General features: G+C 32.4%; 1 protein-coding gene across 1 annotated transcript; it reads left to right on the forward strand.

The window, feature by feature from the left end:
* The first annotated feature begins 1,341 nt into the window (after nucleotides 1-1,341).
* LOC127729405 (tyrosinase-like protein 1) lies at nucleotides 1,342-17,178 on the forward strand. The gene is made up of 4 exons (XM_052237237.1): nucleotides 1,342-1,393; nucleotides 7,788-8,213; nucleotides 10,076-10,191; nucleotides 14,697-17,178. The coding sequence occupies exons 2-4, from the start codon at nucleotides 7,788-7,790 to the stop codon at nucleotides 16,027-16,029; spliced, it is 1,875 nt and encodes a 624-aa protein (XP_052093197.1). The 5' UTR covers nucleotides 1,342-1,393; the 3' UTR covers nucleotides 16,030-17,178.
* The last annotated feature ends 630 nt before the right edge of the window (nucleotides 17,179-17,808 follow it).

Raw genomic sequence — 17,808 nt, forward strand, 5'->3', positions numbered from 1 at the left:
GTTTTATTACAATTTGTTAAAAAGATGTCATATAACGTTGATTCATAATTTACATTTATTCAAATTAAGAGAACTAAAGATTCACCCCTTTACATAAATTTATTTCCCGTTAGATAAAAACACCTAGCGAAAAGCTAGATGAATATACGATTAAAAAGAAAATGTGTAGCAAGATGCTTTTATGCAGTTGGTACAGATTGTTTCAGTACCGTGAAATCACTGTTATTACCGACTGTAAGAAGATGCGATTTGTGAATGCATATAAATTCTTAGCTATAATCAATACCATTAAAGCTGTACCCACAGTCACCATATAAGGATGTCAGTAGAAAGCTCAAAAGGTAAAAAGCAATAAACAAGAATTACGTTGACCGTCACAAATCGTTTCTTACAACTTATTTTGTATTTTGTTTATGTAAAGACACTATTTCTGATATTTCAGAAACCTATGGCAAGGTCAAGTATTCTATAACCGATGCTAGGAACAAGATGCCATATCAGTCTAATTATAAATGTTGATGCATTGTTGTTATTTGCCGCTGGAGGTTTAAAATCTACCATTTCACTGATTTTGTAGTTAAATTGTCATCTTTTGTCTGTAATAGTTAGAAGCTTAATTGATTTAAACCATACCAAAAAAAAGCACAAAACATCAAAAACAAAATCCAAACAAAAGCAAACACCAGATCAAGAACAAACAGTTAAATCACAAAACACAAAACAATAGACAGAAAAGGTTGTAGATACCGGTAATTTTCTTTCCTGACTCAGAGATATGAAAGCAGTAGTATTTAAACAGTATTGATTGACAAAATGGGAAAACGTATCGTTCTTCAGACATTGATAACCCGACAAGGATAAGATAATTTAAATTGTATTTTGTAGAAGAGGAAAGAATGAATGCAAACAGAAAAGCACTTTTACATGTAACTGTCAAGTAGTTCATTTGATTATTAGATACTCTCATTGTTTGCTGTTTGCCTAGCGCAAATATGTCAACAAGAAATTTAAAGAAAGGATTATTTTTTCATATCCTTATATGACTGAAATATAGCAAGTAGTCGAAACAGATCTTTGGGTGGTGATCACACAATACTATTTGATATCTAAATAATATTAATATTTAAGAATGAATCTGGGAATAACAGATTAAGATTCATATTCCAATTTATAATACTTTTAAAAAGAAGAGGTTTCATTCTTATTCACCTATCCCTTTAGTAATCATAAATACTAACTGGATCATGGATTTTATTTCCTTTGAAAAGCTTGTAATATTTATGAAGATGTATCATACTATATAATACAATTTAACTTTTTTATATGGGAACGTGTCTAACTGTCATTCACATAAGGAAAGTACGAGCATTTAACTGGAGTGACACATAAAAAAGTAAGATCATATATATTTCATATAAATATGTAATTTTCACCTTTAAATCATTGTGAAATACAAATAATTACTGATATTTTAATGGAATTACATAATCCTATTTAAATTTTGCACATTTTTAAAATTTCTTTAATTGAACAGAACAAAATCATTGTGACCACAACAATAATCTATTTTATCATATCTTTAATACGATATTTTTCACTTAAAATCTGGTGAAAATATTTAAGAACTTGTGATAATCGAAGATTTTAGTACAAACTCCAACGCAAGGAGCCGGTAATGCAGTGGTTGTCGTTTGCTCTCTGTCATATTTGAATTTTGTTTATCGTATTCAGCATAAATCCGGCTGCTAGTTTTTTCTTTTGCTTTAACTCACATTCTGTTATGCCGTTTTTTTTTTAAAGTACTGTAAGATATAGGTTTTGCTCATATTTAAAGGCCGAACAATTACAGGGTTATGTCAAAGAACGCCTTGTCCTTATTCTAGAAAAGTTCATCGGAAGATACAGACTTTGTTGATAAATATTCCGTATCAACTTCACAAATAATAATGGTCTTGAATTATAGATTCTAGGTACTGACGTTGTTTATCATCGTAATTACGTGTTATAGTGTTCTTTTATTTGTCTTTGTAAATTATTAACCTTAACTGTTTAGTCCATTTTTGATAATATCCTGTTGGCGTGGCTCGGTACTTATACATCCCGCCATTGTGTTATTGTGCTATGGTTATTTTTTGTAATTTTGTCTTTCATTTTCGCGTATGTGATTTGTCTGTATGGCATTTTGTTTTTCTTTGTTGACATATTTGTTTGTTTTTATAGTGATTAAGATTATAACACAATGTTGACTGCTGAACCCTTATTTTTGACATTTTTACCTATTATGTCTGTCTGTTTTGTTCACACATTGTTGTCAAAATAATGGAATTTTATGCGACTGTCATACAAGTGAGGTTTGGCTAGCGATAAAACCAGGTGTAATCCACCATTTTCTACATAAGAAAATGCATGTACCAAGTCAGGAATATGACAGTTGTTTTCCATTCTTTTGATGTGTTTGAGCTTTTGATTTTTCCATTTGAAAAGGGACTTTCCTTTTTGAATCCTTGGAGTTCGGTATTTTGTTATTTTACTTTTTACCTATATTTATTAATATTCTCGTCTTTTTGTCTCTGATGGATAGTTAACTCATTCATACCACATGGTCTTATCTTATATTTTTTCAACCATAATTCCGGCATATGCATTACTATGATGCAGAGTTAAGACCTACAATATAGCTTATATCAGTTGTTCATAATTTTTTAGACCGACATTAAGTTCCAAGATTTATTTTGGAGGTCATGCGTTTTCCTCAGTTTGTACTTGTTACCTTGATTTGTCTAATTTTAATCGATTTGCGATATTTGAACATCGGTAAACTACTGTCACCTTAATTTGACAATGGTGATTTCAAATCAAAGTATATAAATGGGAATTTAGAACTTTTTAATTGGTAACAACCAATAATAAATGAAATATATATGAATATGAATGATAGGAAAGAATGGTATAATACTTTAGTCTGTTAACTTCAGTCCAATAGTTATCAAAGGTACCAGGATTATAATTTAATACGCCAGACGTGCGTTTCGTCTACATAAGACTCATCAGTGACGCTCAGATCAAAATAGGTATGAAGCCAACCAAGTACAAAGTTGTAGAGCATTGAGGACCCAAGATTCCAAAAAAGTTGTGCCAAATACGGCTAAGGTAATCTATTCCTGGGATAAGAAAATCCTTATTTTTTTCGAAAAATTCAAAGTTTTCTCAACAGGAAATTTATGAAAATGACCATATAATTGATATTTATTTCAACACCGAAGTGCTGACTACTGGGCTGGTGATACCATCGGGGACGAAACGTCCACCAGTAATGGCATCGACCCAGTGGTGTAAATAGTTATAAAAGGTACCAAGATTATAATTTAATACGCCAGACGCGCGTTTCGTCTACATAAGACTCATCAGTGACGCTCAGATCAAAATAGGTATGAAGTCAAACAAGTACAAAGTTGTAGAGCATTGAGGACCCAAAATTCCAAAAAGTTGTGGCAAATACGGCTAAGGTAATCTATTCCTGGGATAAGAAAATCCTTATTTTTTCGAAAAATTAAAAGTTTTCTCAACAGGAAATTTATGAAAATGACCATATAATTAATATTCATGTAACAAAATAAAGAATTTTAAAAAAGTCACCATAGTTCAGTATAAGGAATAAATAACTCGAAAGTAATCATGAAGCTGTTAAAAAAAAAGGTGCTTCAGGGGGTAATCATATCAACTGTAATATAAAGTCCAAGTGTACATTAATCCCACATCTCTATTTCACTATCAACACTTTAATAAAGGAACACTAAATTAGAAGGCTAATATTTATTTACTGCCCAATTATATTTGTATCCAAAACATCAGTAGGTTAGGATTAATTTTGTCTTCAATCAGTTTATCGGATACTATTGAATGAAATCGAGGACTTTTTTTAATTTGTTTAGTTTTAATTTAAAAAAAAAGCAGTGTCCTTTGCCTTTTATCGTTAAAAGAGAGGCGAAAGATACCAAAGGGACGTCCAAACTCATAAGTCGAAAATAAACTGACAATGCCATGGCAATAAAAGAAAAAGACCAACAGACAAACAATAGTACACAAAACACAACATAGTAAACTAAAGACTGAGCAACACGAACCCCACCAAAAACTGGGGGTGATCTCAGGTGCTCCGGAAGGGCAAGTAGATCCTGCTCCATATGTGGCACCCGTCGTGTTGCTCATGTTAGTACAAACCCGGTAATAAGTCTAATTCGGTAGATCACATTCGGGAAAAGGGGACTGGATTGTAGTTACGACATTAGGAACATATTCGCTATCATCTGTGAAACGGATATTCCGTAACGGTCAAGCAACTCGTTATGGCGTCCGTAAAATTACGAAGGGATGATTTCAACTTCACCACTTGGAACTCTTGGTTTAATAGCTTCCTTGTGAGCAGCAACCCTCTACTAAGGAAATCATGATAGGAAATACAAGCCCTGGAGTATCGTATCAACTGGGAGATATATACTCCGTATGCAGGCGCTGCTGGAATGTTGTTACATAGGAATGGAAAGTTCACAATTGGGAAGCTGAAATCATCTCTTTTGTCACAAAGTTTTGTTTTCAACCGACACTCATTGTCAATTTCTAGATATAAGTCAAGATATGAGGCAGACTTAACTGTAGCTGTTGTATCCTTTATCTCAAGTTTGATTGGATATATGCGTCCAAATAGTCACCAAATTTTGAATTATTTAGTGTGAGAACATCATCTATATAGCAAGTGAAGTTAAAGGATACTGCTCACTTCTTTTCTTTCTTCCTAAGAAGTTCCTGTATGAAGTCAGCTTTATATGAATAAAGGAACAAGTCAGCAAGAAGAAGGCACAGTTGGTTCCCATGGGAATGCCGATTGTTTGTTGAAAAACACGTCCTCCAAACGTAACAAATATGTTGTCAATCAAGAAATCAAGCATCTTGATAATGTCATTTAAGGTTAAAACGAAAACCAGTTAGAGACAGGAGTGGTTAAACGATTGCACATCAATAAAGAACCCACTTCAAAACAATTATTTTTGTTAAAATTGTAAAACAACTGATTTAAGTTACATGTGAAGCCATTATTCAAACTATGAAGTTCACACCCGTTATTAATTTGTTTATTGCCGATAGCTATCAAATGCTTGTACCGTTTAACAATCACCAGATTATTGATGATTTCAAGGTTGAAAAGCCGAGTGTTGACTGATATAACGAACAATTCAGAAAAGCCAGAAAAAAAATAACTGTTAAATTTTTTTTGCAATAAAGTTTCGACCCAATCTATCTTATTTTCGCAAAAGTGATAATGACAGCGGTAACCTTTCTTTTTTCCATAACATACTCTTTGGATTTTGAATCTTGTCTATCTAACTTTTTGTAATATTTCAAATCTATATAAAAGTTGATCTTGGATATGAACCGTAGAGACAGCAACTTAACGATATAGATAATCAAAAGACTTCTGAAATCAACTTTTGTTCTTCACCAATAGCCATGTACCTTACAAATATGTCAAGTTTTACAGGAATTGGTTTACAATGATTTTGACAAAGACATAGTGTCCTTTATAAAACTTTGATTTCTTTAAATTTTGTCATGTAACATAGTTTCAGGGAAGAAACTATTCTGAATCAATCAAATCTGAGCTATCATACACTCACTAAATCAACCAATGAACTCGGGTCTCAATTAAAACATATAAACAAACTCAACGGTTTTCGTTGCATTACCGTGAACTTTGTTTTGTGTCACAGAAAACTCTAATTAGACCATTAGCTATATCTTTATAATAATCCGGCTTTTTTTCCATTCATAACTTATTTTTTTTCGGAACATGTAGTTGTTCATTGTTGGAGACCATACGATAAAAAGTAGATATTTTATTCACTTCAAAGGATCCTAAGTTGTAGAGTTGAAGTCGTTCCTTCGTAAGACGGACGCAATCACAACTTGGTTGACTTTTATGGAGTATATGTGTCCCAGATGACTCCAGATACGTCCAATTGTCGTAACAATAATTCGGTTCTCTTTTTTACTCGATTGTAACATCATTGAATGAGACTTGTAACCATGATTTGTACTTGCATAAACAACAAGAAGGTTGCCATATGTGGAGCAGGAACTGCTTACTCTTCCGGAGCACATGATTTCACTACTGGTTCTTGGTGGGGTTTGTGTTGCTTAGTTTTTTTTCTACTGTTTTGTGGATGTGTTGTCTTTTCATCGTTTTTCGTTTTTTTGCCATAGCATTGTCAGTTTTCCTCGACATGTGAGTTTTAAAGGTCCCCTTGGAATCTTCCGCCTCTTTCTTTAAGAATAGAATTGTTGATACAGCATAAAAGCAAAAAGAATAAAATCAATTTTCTAGTTTTGATTGAGATCAAAACTTTATGAAAGGAGAGAACTGATTTTGTAAATAACAGGTTCATGATACCATAGCAAATATGTTGAAAAAAAAGAGGCGAGAAAGATTGCAAAAGGACATTCACACTCATTAGTCGAAAATAAACTGACAAAGTCATGGCAAAAACCGAAAAAGACCAAACGAAAAAGGGGAAATAATAATTACAAAAGAAATGCAGAGGAACAGTCAAAAGCAACGAGATAACTGTAAATTTTAAACAGGATTGGTTTTAGAAATACTGATGTGGAATTGAAATTGAATTGAAGCAAATTGATAGAACACTTGGTTGATAAGGATAGTAACATTTAATTGCTTTTTAGTTTACAATGTATCGTGTTATTGTTATGCATAAAATCATGACAGTTTATGCCAGATACGAGCATTTAAGGTGGTACCCAACACCTTGACTAACATTAATTTGGCTCGTTTAATTTTCATAAAATTTTGACAAAATGTTTACTTTGACCCTTTGACAAAAATATAAAAATTTCAAAAAATTTGAACCAACCACTTTATCAGAAAAATTTCTTTGGTTATATAGCAGTTTGACAAACACTAATTTTGATCATTGAGAAGCTTAATATTTCCTTAACAATACAACGTAATTAAAACATTTAGCTGATTTTTACAGAGTTATCTCCCTGTAGTGTTAGGTACCACCTTAAGCAAATATGAATGCAAACATAGATGATTGAATTGATGTCGTTCTGTAACACACAAAAGGCACAACAAGGAAAAGAAAAGACTGAGCAACGAGAACCCTACCAAAAACCGGTGGTGATATCAGGTGCTCCGGAAGGGTGAGCAGATCATGCTCCACTTGTGACATCTGTCGTGTTACTCCTATAAAATATATTGATAGGATAGGTTATATCAAGTGATAAAGCATCATGCAATGGCATATTGGTAGTTGACTATCTAACCCTAATACATCATCTAATTCATAAACCATCGGTCATGTAAATTTTCTAACCCTGAAACGTGACCGAATGTGAAAATTGACACAAGTTTTTCATGACAAAGTATTGACAAGACTGTTGCCCGTATAACATTTTAGACATTAATAAAATAAAAAGCACTAAAAACAACACTTAAAACTTAAGCAAACATTTAAATGACACAATGCTAAAATAGGGAACTCTTGATTAAGGGAAAATACAAATTTGAATTTTTATTTACTTCTATCTTACTTTAAAATGGACTCAATGCAATGAAGCACTGACTAACAAAGGATAATAGTCGAATATTCAACCATTTAGGATTTAGCAATATAACAGTTGTATTATTACAACATAGTTATGCATAACAATAAAGTCGGGTAATGAGTAAGCGCAAGTAAAATATCAATGTACCTGTTTGATTTATTTTACAGATGTGCACATTCTACGTCTATGTGGTGACTTTGTGTCTAACTTATGTTAGCTGCAGTACAACCAGTAGCTTGTATGAACAAGGATCAAAGTTCACCTTCCCTGAGACCTTTGCAGAATGTACTGATATTATAATCAACGAAAACACTCCTAAGTATGTAGTACAAGCCGTACAAAACCGTTGCTTGGATAGATTCATTTCAATTGACCATACGCACAGTTGGGCAAAAAATTTGACAAGCGACGAACAGAGCTATATCAAATCTGTGTTCAGGAAAGTCATAAACGATGCTGCTCAGTTAAATAAGCTCAGACACAAGAGGGACGTTGGAATATTCCCAAGGAGATTGAGACGTGAAGTAAGAGCTGCACCATACCAGCACTGGCAAAATTATGCAAGAAACGTTAGACGGCTTAAGTATGAGACGGTAAGTTAATGAAAACAAAAACTACTAAAACTAAATTTAGAATTAATTACCATATATGGCACCTGATCACCGGATAAGTCTTATTAATGTATTGCAATCAGGCCGTTAGTTTTCTAGTTTGAAGTGTTTCAAATTTGTCATTTCGGAGCCTTTAATAGCTTACTATGCGGTTGTTGACCTACAGTTGTTAAACTTTTTTGTCATTTGGTCTTTGGCAGAGAGCTGTCTTATTGCCAATCATGTCAAATCTTCTTATTTTTATATGAGTATCCTCCATATAGATTTTAAGTACTTTATTTAACTGTTCAAGTGTACATTTCACTGTTCAAGTGTACATTTCACTGTTCAACTATACATTTCGCTGTTATTATTGGCGATTTACAGTTTTTTGTACGATGTGATCATCTCTATGTACTTGTTCTCATGATGTTGAATTCTTTTCTGCCAATGATTTTTTTTTTAAATTAGACGTTAATAAAACCTTTTAAAATACTCAAAGTTTATTTTGGGCGTTCCTGATAAAAGTGAATCCAGAAAAGTACTTCGGACGCACGAAATTTATAAAGTTTTATTTCCATTTCATAATTAACTGCTGGTATAAAAATACCAAAATGAATAAAATGAGATGTGGAGTTTACGTCAAAGAGACAGCAACTCAATGATAAATCATCCAAACCACAACTAGAGATCAACAAATAGTCGTCAATTATAGTTGTCCATACAATATGCCAAACTCTAAATTGTCCCGAATCTATAAAAGATGACTTAATACATTTAATACCAAATCAAGTATCTGGCACCTACACCAAATCCCTTATCAAATGGCAAAATCAAAAGCTCAAACACATCAAACGAATGGAAAACAACTGGCATATTCCTGACTTGGTACAGGCATTTCCTTATGTAGAAAATGGTGGATTAAACCTGGTTTTATAGCTAGCTAAACCTCTCACTTGTATTACAGTCGCATAAAATTCCATTATATTGACAACAATGTGTGAACAGAACAAACAGACATAATAGGTAAAAATGTCAAAAATAGGGGTACAGCAGTCAACATTGTGTTATAATCTTAATCACTGTAAAAACAAACAAATATGTCAACAAAAAAAAAAAAAACAAAATGGCATATAGACAAAGCACATAAGCAAAAATGAAAGACAAGAATACAAAAAATGAAGATAGCACAATAACATAATGGCGGGATGTGTAATAAACCTTCCTTATGTTGGAATTCATAATATTGCATATAAAAAAGGAGTGAGATAAAAAATTACTGTACGTCTAAGAGGCTTTGAAACAACTCTTTGAGAGTCTGTAGGTAGCCTGATGCATGTCATAAGTTCTAGCTATATCCAACACGTGCCTATCCCAAATCAGGCACACTTTCAGAAGTTGTCGCATGTCATATTAATGTGCGTTATTTGGAGAATTCAGTTTTGATGGTAGATTTATGATTGTTCCTGTAAACTACTATTATCAAATTTTATATATTCGGGACAACTTACTGCTTGACAAATTGCAATTTACCATTTAGATGTGGTTTTGTTAATTTTTTCGTTGGATTGATGTGTCTTGAATGTATTTCAAATATCTCCTTTTATTTATACATGTATGTATAAATTTTAAAACTTTATTGTTTATATGAATGAAAGAGTATGTGATAATGTGTCAAAATGATATATTCCTTATTCTGATATAAATAGCCCTTACAGTCTTTTTACTTCTGAAAATGAATCTTGGACTTTTTCTTTATGAAATGATTCTTGGTCTTTTTCTTTATGAAAATTAATCTTGGTTTTCTTTATAAAAACGAATCTTGAATCAAGACTGTTAAAAAATTCTTTGTTCTTATATTGTAGATAACCCATAATGGAAGAAGTAAATATGATGTCCTTGCAGACATTCATGCCATTGCAATAAACAGCGCTCATTTCGGACCAAACTTTCTACCATGGCACCGATTATACTTGATATTGTAAGTTCGAATTTGTAGTTATAAAAGATAGATGTGAGTCTGCATATACCCGTATACACTTATAAAAATATGGTATATCTGAGAAAATAAAATAAATATCAACTTTTCCCAGGTGTATGTATTGTATTTCCCACATGCGCAGAGCGAATTCTTTTTTGGGTAGCTATACATTTGGTCCTTTAAGGTCTTATCAACTCTTTATATAACGTTGTGTATTTTCAAATTGTATGGCCTATATCATTACTGAACATTCAATAAGTGCCAATAGCTCGTCTGATGCAGACACATTCTACTGTAAATGTAATTGCTATCATATAAATAAAGGCGACAGTATTCTACCAGTATACAAATCTCGCAAATCGATTAAGAAGAGACAAACAAAGGGAACAAACAAAAACCGAAGGAACCGCACCAAGAGGTGCGTTGACAGCGTAGACTTATGCTGCTATGCATTCATCACCCGCCATGCAAATCCACACTCAGTCAAGATGTCTCGATAGGTAATGGGACACATCGGTAAAATTACAGATCGGACGACTCTACATGTATCTAAAAAATCTAACACGTCAAAAACATGTCGCTAGTGAGTTGACTGAACGACACTTCGTCACGGTCAACCAATTTGTGATGTTGACTGTTAAACTTATGTAGGGGCGATTTCAGTGGTCTTCCTCAGATCTCTGCTGGAACAGTTTTTATGTAAGAAGCAAACCTTGTTAACGAAGTCCATATGTAAACGCATCTTGGCTAATTTGTGAAAGAAGAATGTTTCTAAATATGATTGATCTATGAAATGATAAATGTTTTTTACATTTAAATAATCATAAGCCATATATAAATATGTCATCATATTTTGTGTGTAATAATCAAATTAATTATTAAAAAAATTAAAATAAGTTAAGTTGTCTGAGGGAAATATGTATTTGGGCGGTTTAACTATTTTAATCAGTCATTGTTTTTATTGTCCCACATTTACATTTTCTTTTTGCGTTCCAAATTATCTTGTACCACTAGACAATCATCAAACCTGTAAATAAGCTAATCTATCTATTGCCGTGATCTCAAAGGTTGACAAGTGCATACCCACATATGGTATACGCAATCACATCTGGTCGGAATGAAATGTTATTAAATCCGATGCTTCTGGTAGGGAGAGTTTCAATCTATATGTACGTTTATGATGCTTTGAAACCTTTTATTGAGAGTCCGTACGTAGCCTGTCGCAAACCAAACTTCTGCCCGAATTTAGGTCAGCTTCTTTTCCATTTGCAGTCAAAATTCACCATCCTTCATCCTGGTCAACCAAATAATTTATTTTTAATTGGTTATCGTCCTGTTTAACGAACATTAAATCAATAAATCAATCAATCAATCATAGATATAAATTGCCAATAATGTACACATACACTATGCTATGAAGTTGCCTGTTCCAGTAACGATTACCTGGTTGCTACGAAAAATCAGGGTTGCCGTCAATTTTTCTACTAACTTCGAATAAATTGTCTCTGTTAATGTTGGAAATTATATGATAAGTTAGAAATTTTATCAACAATTAAACAGCATAAGTCATGTTATATTCACATCTTTTATGATTGTCCTACTAGCGTCATTAAGAAGCAGTTTGAGTTTGGTAGGACTACATTTATCTTTCCCATCTTGTGTACCAAAATTGATAATTTTTATTCTTTGTTGTGTGTGTGTTATTTCTTAAAGACTGATTGTTTGTGGTTTTTATGTCCAATAGTTTTTAAAATTACAATTACTTTTAACCCACATATTATGTATATAAAAAAGTACACGAACAATATATCCTTCTATGCTGAAAGATCAGTGAAATTTAATAGACACGTTATACAAAAATGGTATTTAATTAACGTAGCAGTCCGTATGTATCACGAGGCTGAAGGATTTTGAAATGAATATACTGGCCTGGAAATATCTGAAAACAAATAAATATTCTGCCCAAAAAAATGCAGGAATTAAAGGTGTACAAACTCGAAAATAAGTAAACCGGCCTACACATAGATCGAAATCAATATTGTGCATGCAGAAAATCCTACTCAACCCCTGAAAGCCAAATGCTCGCCCCCTATGTATCTTTGAGTGGATAATCAATCTCTATCTACAAATTTGAAACAAATACTTAGAAAGGACAAGTATAATTCATTTCATCAAAGTGAATGAGGTCACATTATGACATTTCATCATAATTCATCATAAATATATTAAATAATCGTTTTATGTAACACATAAAAGTTGTGTACTGTAAATATGATAATTTGTGCTTTCGCAAATATTTAGATATATGAAAGGACGTATTTTCTATATAACACTTAGATTGATAGGAAAACACTATGAATATTGCATTTGCATTTCAATTCCGAATTTTATGTTTCATCACTTGTTTTGTAAGTATCAAACGTTTTAAACAAAGAAAAACACAAAATTATTAAAAGTCTGTCAATAACAACAATCTAGACAAGATTTTGATGTAAGATATCAAGGAATGTTCTTAATAAAATTGAAGTAATAGACATTTTTACCTGGAAAAAAAATCTCTGGACTTTTAAACTGACATCGGACTCAAAAAATTAAATATAACATGTAACCATGGATTTATAATAGCAGCAATTGGCATCCACTCAGACACATTTTATCAGGATTAAGCTATCGCTTACACATTCATGTGTAATGAAAAAAGAGCAGTAAAAAAAAAAAATAAAATAAAAAAATCAGGCTTTTAAATATATATATGCATAGAACATATTGAAAACAAAACACGTTTTTGGCTCCTTGGACTGTTTTCACATCAGCAATCATCTCTCTATTTTCCCATGAAATACCAAAGAATTATGATTTGGACTTTCAAAAATATTTTGGCCTCAAGCATCACTGAAGAGACATTTATTTTCGGAATTCGCATCTTCTGTAATAAAACTGGTACCGTTAATGTGACCACTCACTGAAAACTAAGCTGGTATATTATATAGTTAAAAAAAATATTTTCCATATCCATTTCAATTAGAAAATACAGAGACAATTTGAAACAAAAATTGTAAGTTCAAAATTTTCTTTGGGATTCACGATCACAGATTTGTTTTAGGAACCCATTCATATTAATATTAAGCTTTTGGAAAACGTTAAATGAAATACGACTAATACATTATTTTCTCTGTTCGGTGCAAGATCTATAATTAACGTTAAATTCCGAATAAAAGAAAATACAAAATTTTCGGGGCCTCTTCTAATTCAAATGAACCCTACCTTAGCTGTCATCATATATTAACAAACAACGAACTAATTTGCATATCTCCATTTACTATTTTTGAATTCTGCATTTTGCTGTTTACTGTTTATCTTTCCATTAATATTATCAAATACAGAAAAACACAAGAAAATTCGAAAGCATCAACATTTAAAGGGCTTTTACTCCTAATAGACATCGTCTGATAATGTTGATTAATAATGTTTTTCTGTAAATCATGACCTGCTAAGCATGTTTTCCCCATACGTTTTTTCCATATCTGCTATATTGGTTGGTTTCCCGGATTATAATTCACCAAATAAAATCTAGGTACTCTAAGCATGGCTTTTGTCAAAATTGAAAAAGTTTCAAAGGTGAAGAAATGCAATTAATGGATAAAAAACTAAAAATAGATAGTCGATTTACAGTTTATGCAATGTTACAGTTGTGTATATTAAGTTTACTATTTTTGCCGCTTTAATTTCAATGTATTTATAAAGGTTGGAATAAGGTTATAACGGTTAAGAAAATGGACAAAAAACGCTTATATTGGAAAAAAAATCGCCACAAAAGGACAACTACTCTAATAATAAATTAACTAATTGTTACAATTACATATATAAATATTGCATTGCTAATCATTTTTGCTGTTTACATTATCAGTCCAGCTGTTAAATACGCAAAAAAAAAACCCCTACCCGAAACTCAAAAATTGGAATAAATACAATTATCAGAGCAATAATTTTATAAAATTCAATTCATGGTTTCAGTCATATTTTGTATGTGCCTGTCTCAAGTCAGGAGCCTGTTATTCAGTGGTTGTCGTTTGTTGCTGTATATCATATTATGTTTTTGGTTTTTTTTGTACATAAATCAGGCTGTTAGTTTTCTCGTTTGAATTGTTTTACAGTTGTAATTTCGGGGCCTTTTGTAGCTTTCTATGCGGTGTCGGGTTTGCTCATTGTTGAAGAACATACGATGACCTATAATTGTTAACTTTTATGTCATTTGGTCTTTCATGGAGAATTGTCTCATTAGCAATCTTAGAACATCGTCTTATTTTTAAATATACTTCTTTTGAAGATGTTTTTTTTTCTTGTATTGGTCATAATTTTCATGTTGATTATATCTGTTTATTTGGATTTGATATGAACGGCTAATATTTTAAATAACTAACCAAAATTTGAGCTAAACTACTATATTTGTAATCAAAATTATATTGAAATTTTAAAACCATGATGTGTCTTTTTATCGATTTCAGATTGGAATCTGCACTTGGCACACCAATTCCTTATTGGGATTCTGCCATTGACTATGAAATGGAAATACCTGTGCAATCAATTCTATGGACCTCAAGATATTTTGGGAATGGTTATGGAATGGTGACGACTGGTCCATTTGCTAATTTCGAAACACCTCTTGGAAGACTTTTTCGAAACATTGGAAGTGATGGTTCTTTGTTTAACAGACCCGGAATAAACATGCTATTGTCAAAATTGAGACTACAACAAATTTCCGAACCAATGGCAGATGAAAATGCTTCAGTCGAGGGACAACATAACGGAGTACATAACTGGGTTGATGGTGTTATGAATAACTTGGAATCGAGTCCCCATGACCCAGTCTTTTTCTGTCATCATGCCTTTGTCGACTATATATGGGAATTGTTTAGAAAACAACAACTCACTCGTGGTATCGATCCAGCTACTGATACTTTTGAACAACCAGCAAACGTAACTTTTCAAGCTATAACCGAAGTAGCGGTCGGCCTGAGAGGATATTACAACAATGATGGTTATTCAAATAAAATAGCAGACATGGTGAAATATGAACCTCATCCACAATGTCCCATATGTGCAAGCAGTCAAGATTTGTATTGTGATGGAAGAAAAAGGGTATGTGTAAGTAGAAGACGAGATCCAAGGGAGTATGCTGGACAACCGGAAGAGGCTATGGATATGGCTATGAACAATGGAATGATGAACAATGGACAGAATACCAATCCATTTCCATTCTACGACAGAGACATGCGTGTTCGTATGGATTCCGTTACCTTGAATTATAATAACATGAGGATGACAGGAAGCATGAACGGGAGATCTAGAATGATGACAATGATGCGAAACATGAATAGAGATGGGACAAACAGCAGAATGGCTCTTCCACAAATGATTACAAATGGGAACGGACAGTCAGAATCTTCTGGCAGAATGAACATGCCAGCAATGATGAATGTTGATACAAATGTCAGAATGGATCGTCCACAAATAATGACAAATGGGGACCAAAACTATGACGTTTCCAACAGAATTAATGGGCCAGAAATAATGCATGTTGATACAAATGTCATGGCTAACTCTTTCATGCCAATGAATTTACACCATGAACATCGAATTACTTCAAACATCAGGACGAACCAACTGGTTAACCCTTTTATCTCACAAATTCAAAATCACAGAATGTCATTGGGTCCTGGAGCAGTAACAGATCTAGTTCCTGGGTTAACAGTTGAAGGCTCTGGCCCAAATATTAACTTCCAACAGCCAATTGGATTCAGAGGTCACGTTCCAGAAATAAAGATGCCGACCTATTGAAAATAGACACACAATGTTATTACATGGGGTTTCTATAACCGTAAATAATGCAACACATGTGTTTTTAGTCAAAGATCGTCTGCACCAAAAAAAAAAAAGGTTATGGTTTTATGTTTTGCAAATTAAAGCACCAATAGTTCGACCTATGAAATCAGATAATTTAACAAAAGGAAAAGAAACTATTATTTGTATTGGAGAACATGTAATTGTCACAGTTTGAAAGTCGGTTTTGTTGAATATTTCTTTTCACTTAGAGGTATTTGTGTGTAGACTTAAACTAACAAAGCTTTTCAGTCGTCCCAATACAAATCAAATTTTTCCTTACTATCGATGCGTACAGACATAGTTGTATTTATTACTTTCTTTACTTCCTATTCTCATCCTGTTGTTTAATAAACGAAAAAAAAATTGCAATTTTTGAAATATTATTGAAAGACAGTAAAGACAGGTGATACAGTCGACTTCATCGCGTCTCATGACGGCCTCAACAATTTTATAAATTGTACCCTTTGTTGACTGTTCTGAAAAATGGTTTGGAACTCTTATGTGTATATTTAATCTAATTATTCTATATTTATAATCTATTTGTTTTCCATAGCATTTTCCTATGCAGTCTTGTATTAGCTGTTATGAAACACATGTCTGATTTATTGGCACGGGGAAGTTGATGCACACATTTATAATTTGAAAAAAGGTAGTTTAATGCATATGGGTTGTCAAAATTGCACCAAAACCAAAGGGTTATGAATTTTGGAAAATTATGTTTTCTTTTTACTAAGGTTATTATTAGTGTATCTAAAACGAAGAACCATAATTCAAAAAAAAAAATAACAGAACATCCGGTTTGACTTTTTTTATGTTATCTAGTGAAATAGTCTGGATATGGTTCATGTATTGGATGTGTCGCATAGATTTCATAAGTAACAACACAGTTGCTAATTTATATCATCTTTTGGTATAATTCATATCTTAATTTGCAAGTTGCTGTTTAAAAAAGAACAAACCCCAATGCCTCAAAATTATAAATGTTAGGCACTTCAATTGAATATATCCTTATACATTGTGATTTTCGATATCTTTAGCAAACTCACAAAAGAGCACGGACTGAAATCTAGTTGAAATATTTAAATAAACTTGTTTATGAATACACGAATTCGTTGAAATGTGTCCTATGTGCTTGTTGATAAGTTTAAAATTTAATTACAGATCGTCAAAATTACATTAAAAAATGGACAAGAAAAAAGCAAAATCACAAAAATACTGAACTACGAGGAAAATTCAAAAAGGAAAGCCCCTAATCAAATGGCAAAATCAAAAGCTCAAACACATCAAACGAATGGATAACAACTGTCATATTCCTGGCTTGGTACATTCATTTTTTATGTAGAAAATGGCGGATTGAACCTGGTTCTATAGCTAGCTAAACCTCTCACTTGTATGACAGTCGAAATAGAACCATAAAATGGACAATATGACTATATTTAAGTTGAATCACATCTAAACCAAACAAATGTTGGTCCCCCTTAAAGAAAAAGAAAACAATCATGCCTAAATATTTGAAGGAGATGACCTTGTCCACTATAAAGAGTTCCTGATTTTATATATTTTTTTATTAGATGCATATTAAAATCTTACCGATCTCCAAGTATATATTGCCGTAGCCGTATTTGTCACAACTTTTCGGAATTTGCGTTTTTTAAGCTCTACAATCCTATTTAGATTTGGCTTTCAAACATTTTTTATTCGAGCGCCATTGGTTAGTCGTATATTGACGAAACA

Source organism: Mytilus californianus, unplaced genomic scaffold (assembly GCF_021869535.1).
Source record: "Mytilus californianus isolate M0D057914Y unplaced genomic scaffold, xbMytCali1.0.p SCAF_2, whole genome shotgun sequence".
NCBI classification, from domain to species: domain Eukaryota; kingdom Metazoa; phylum Mollusca; class Bivalvia; order Mytilida; family Mytilidae; genus Mytilus; species Mytilus californianus.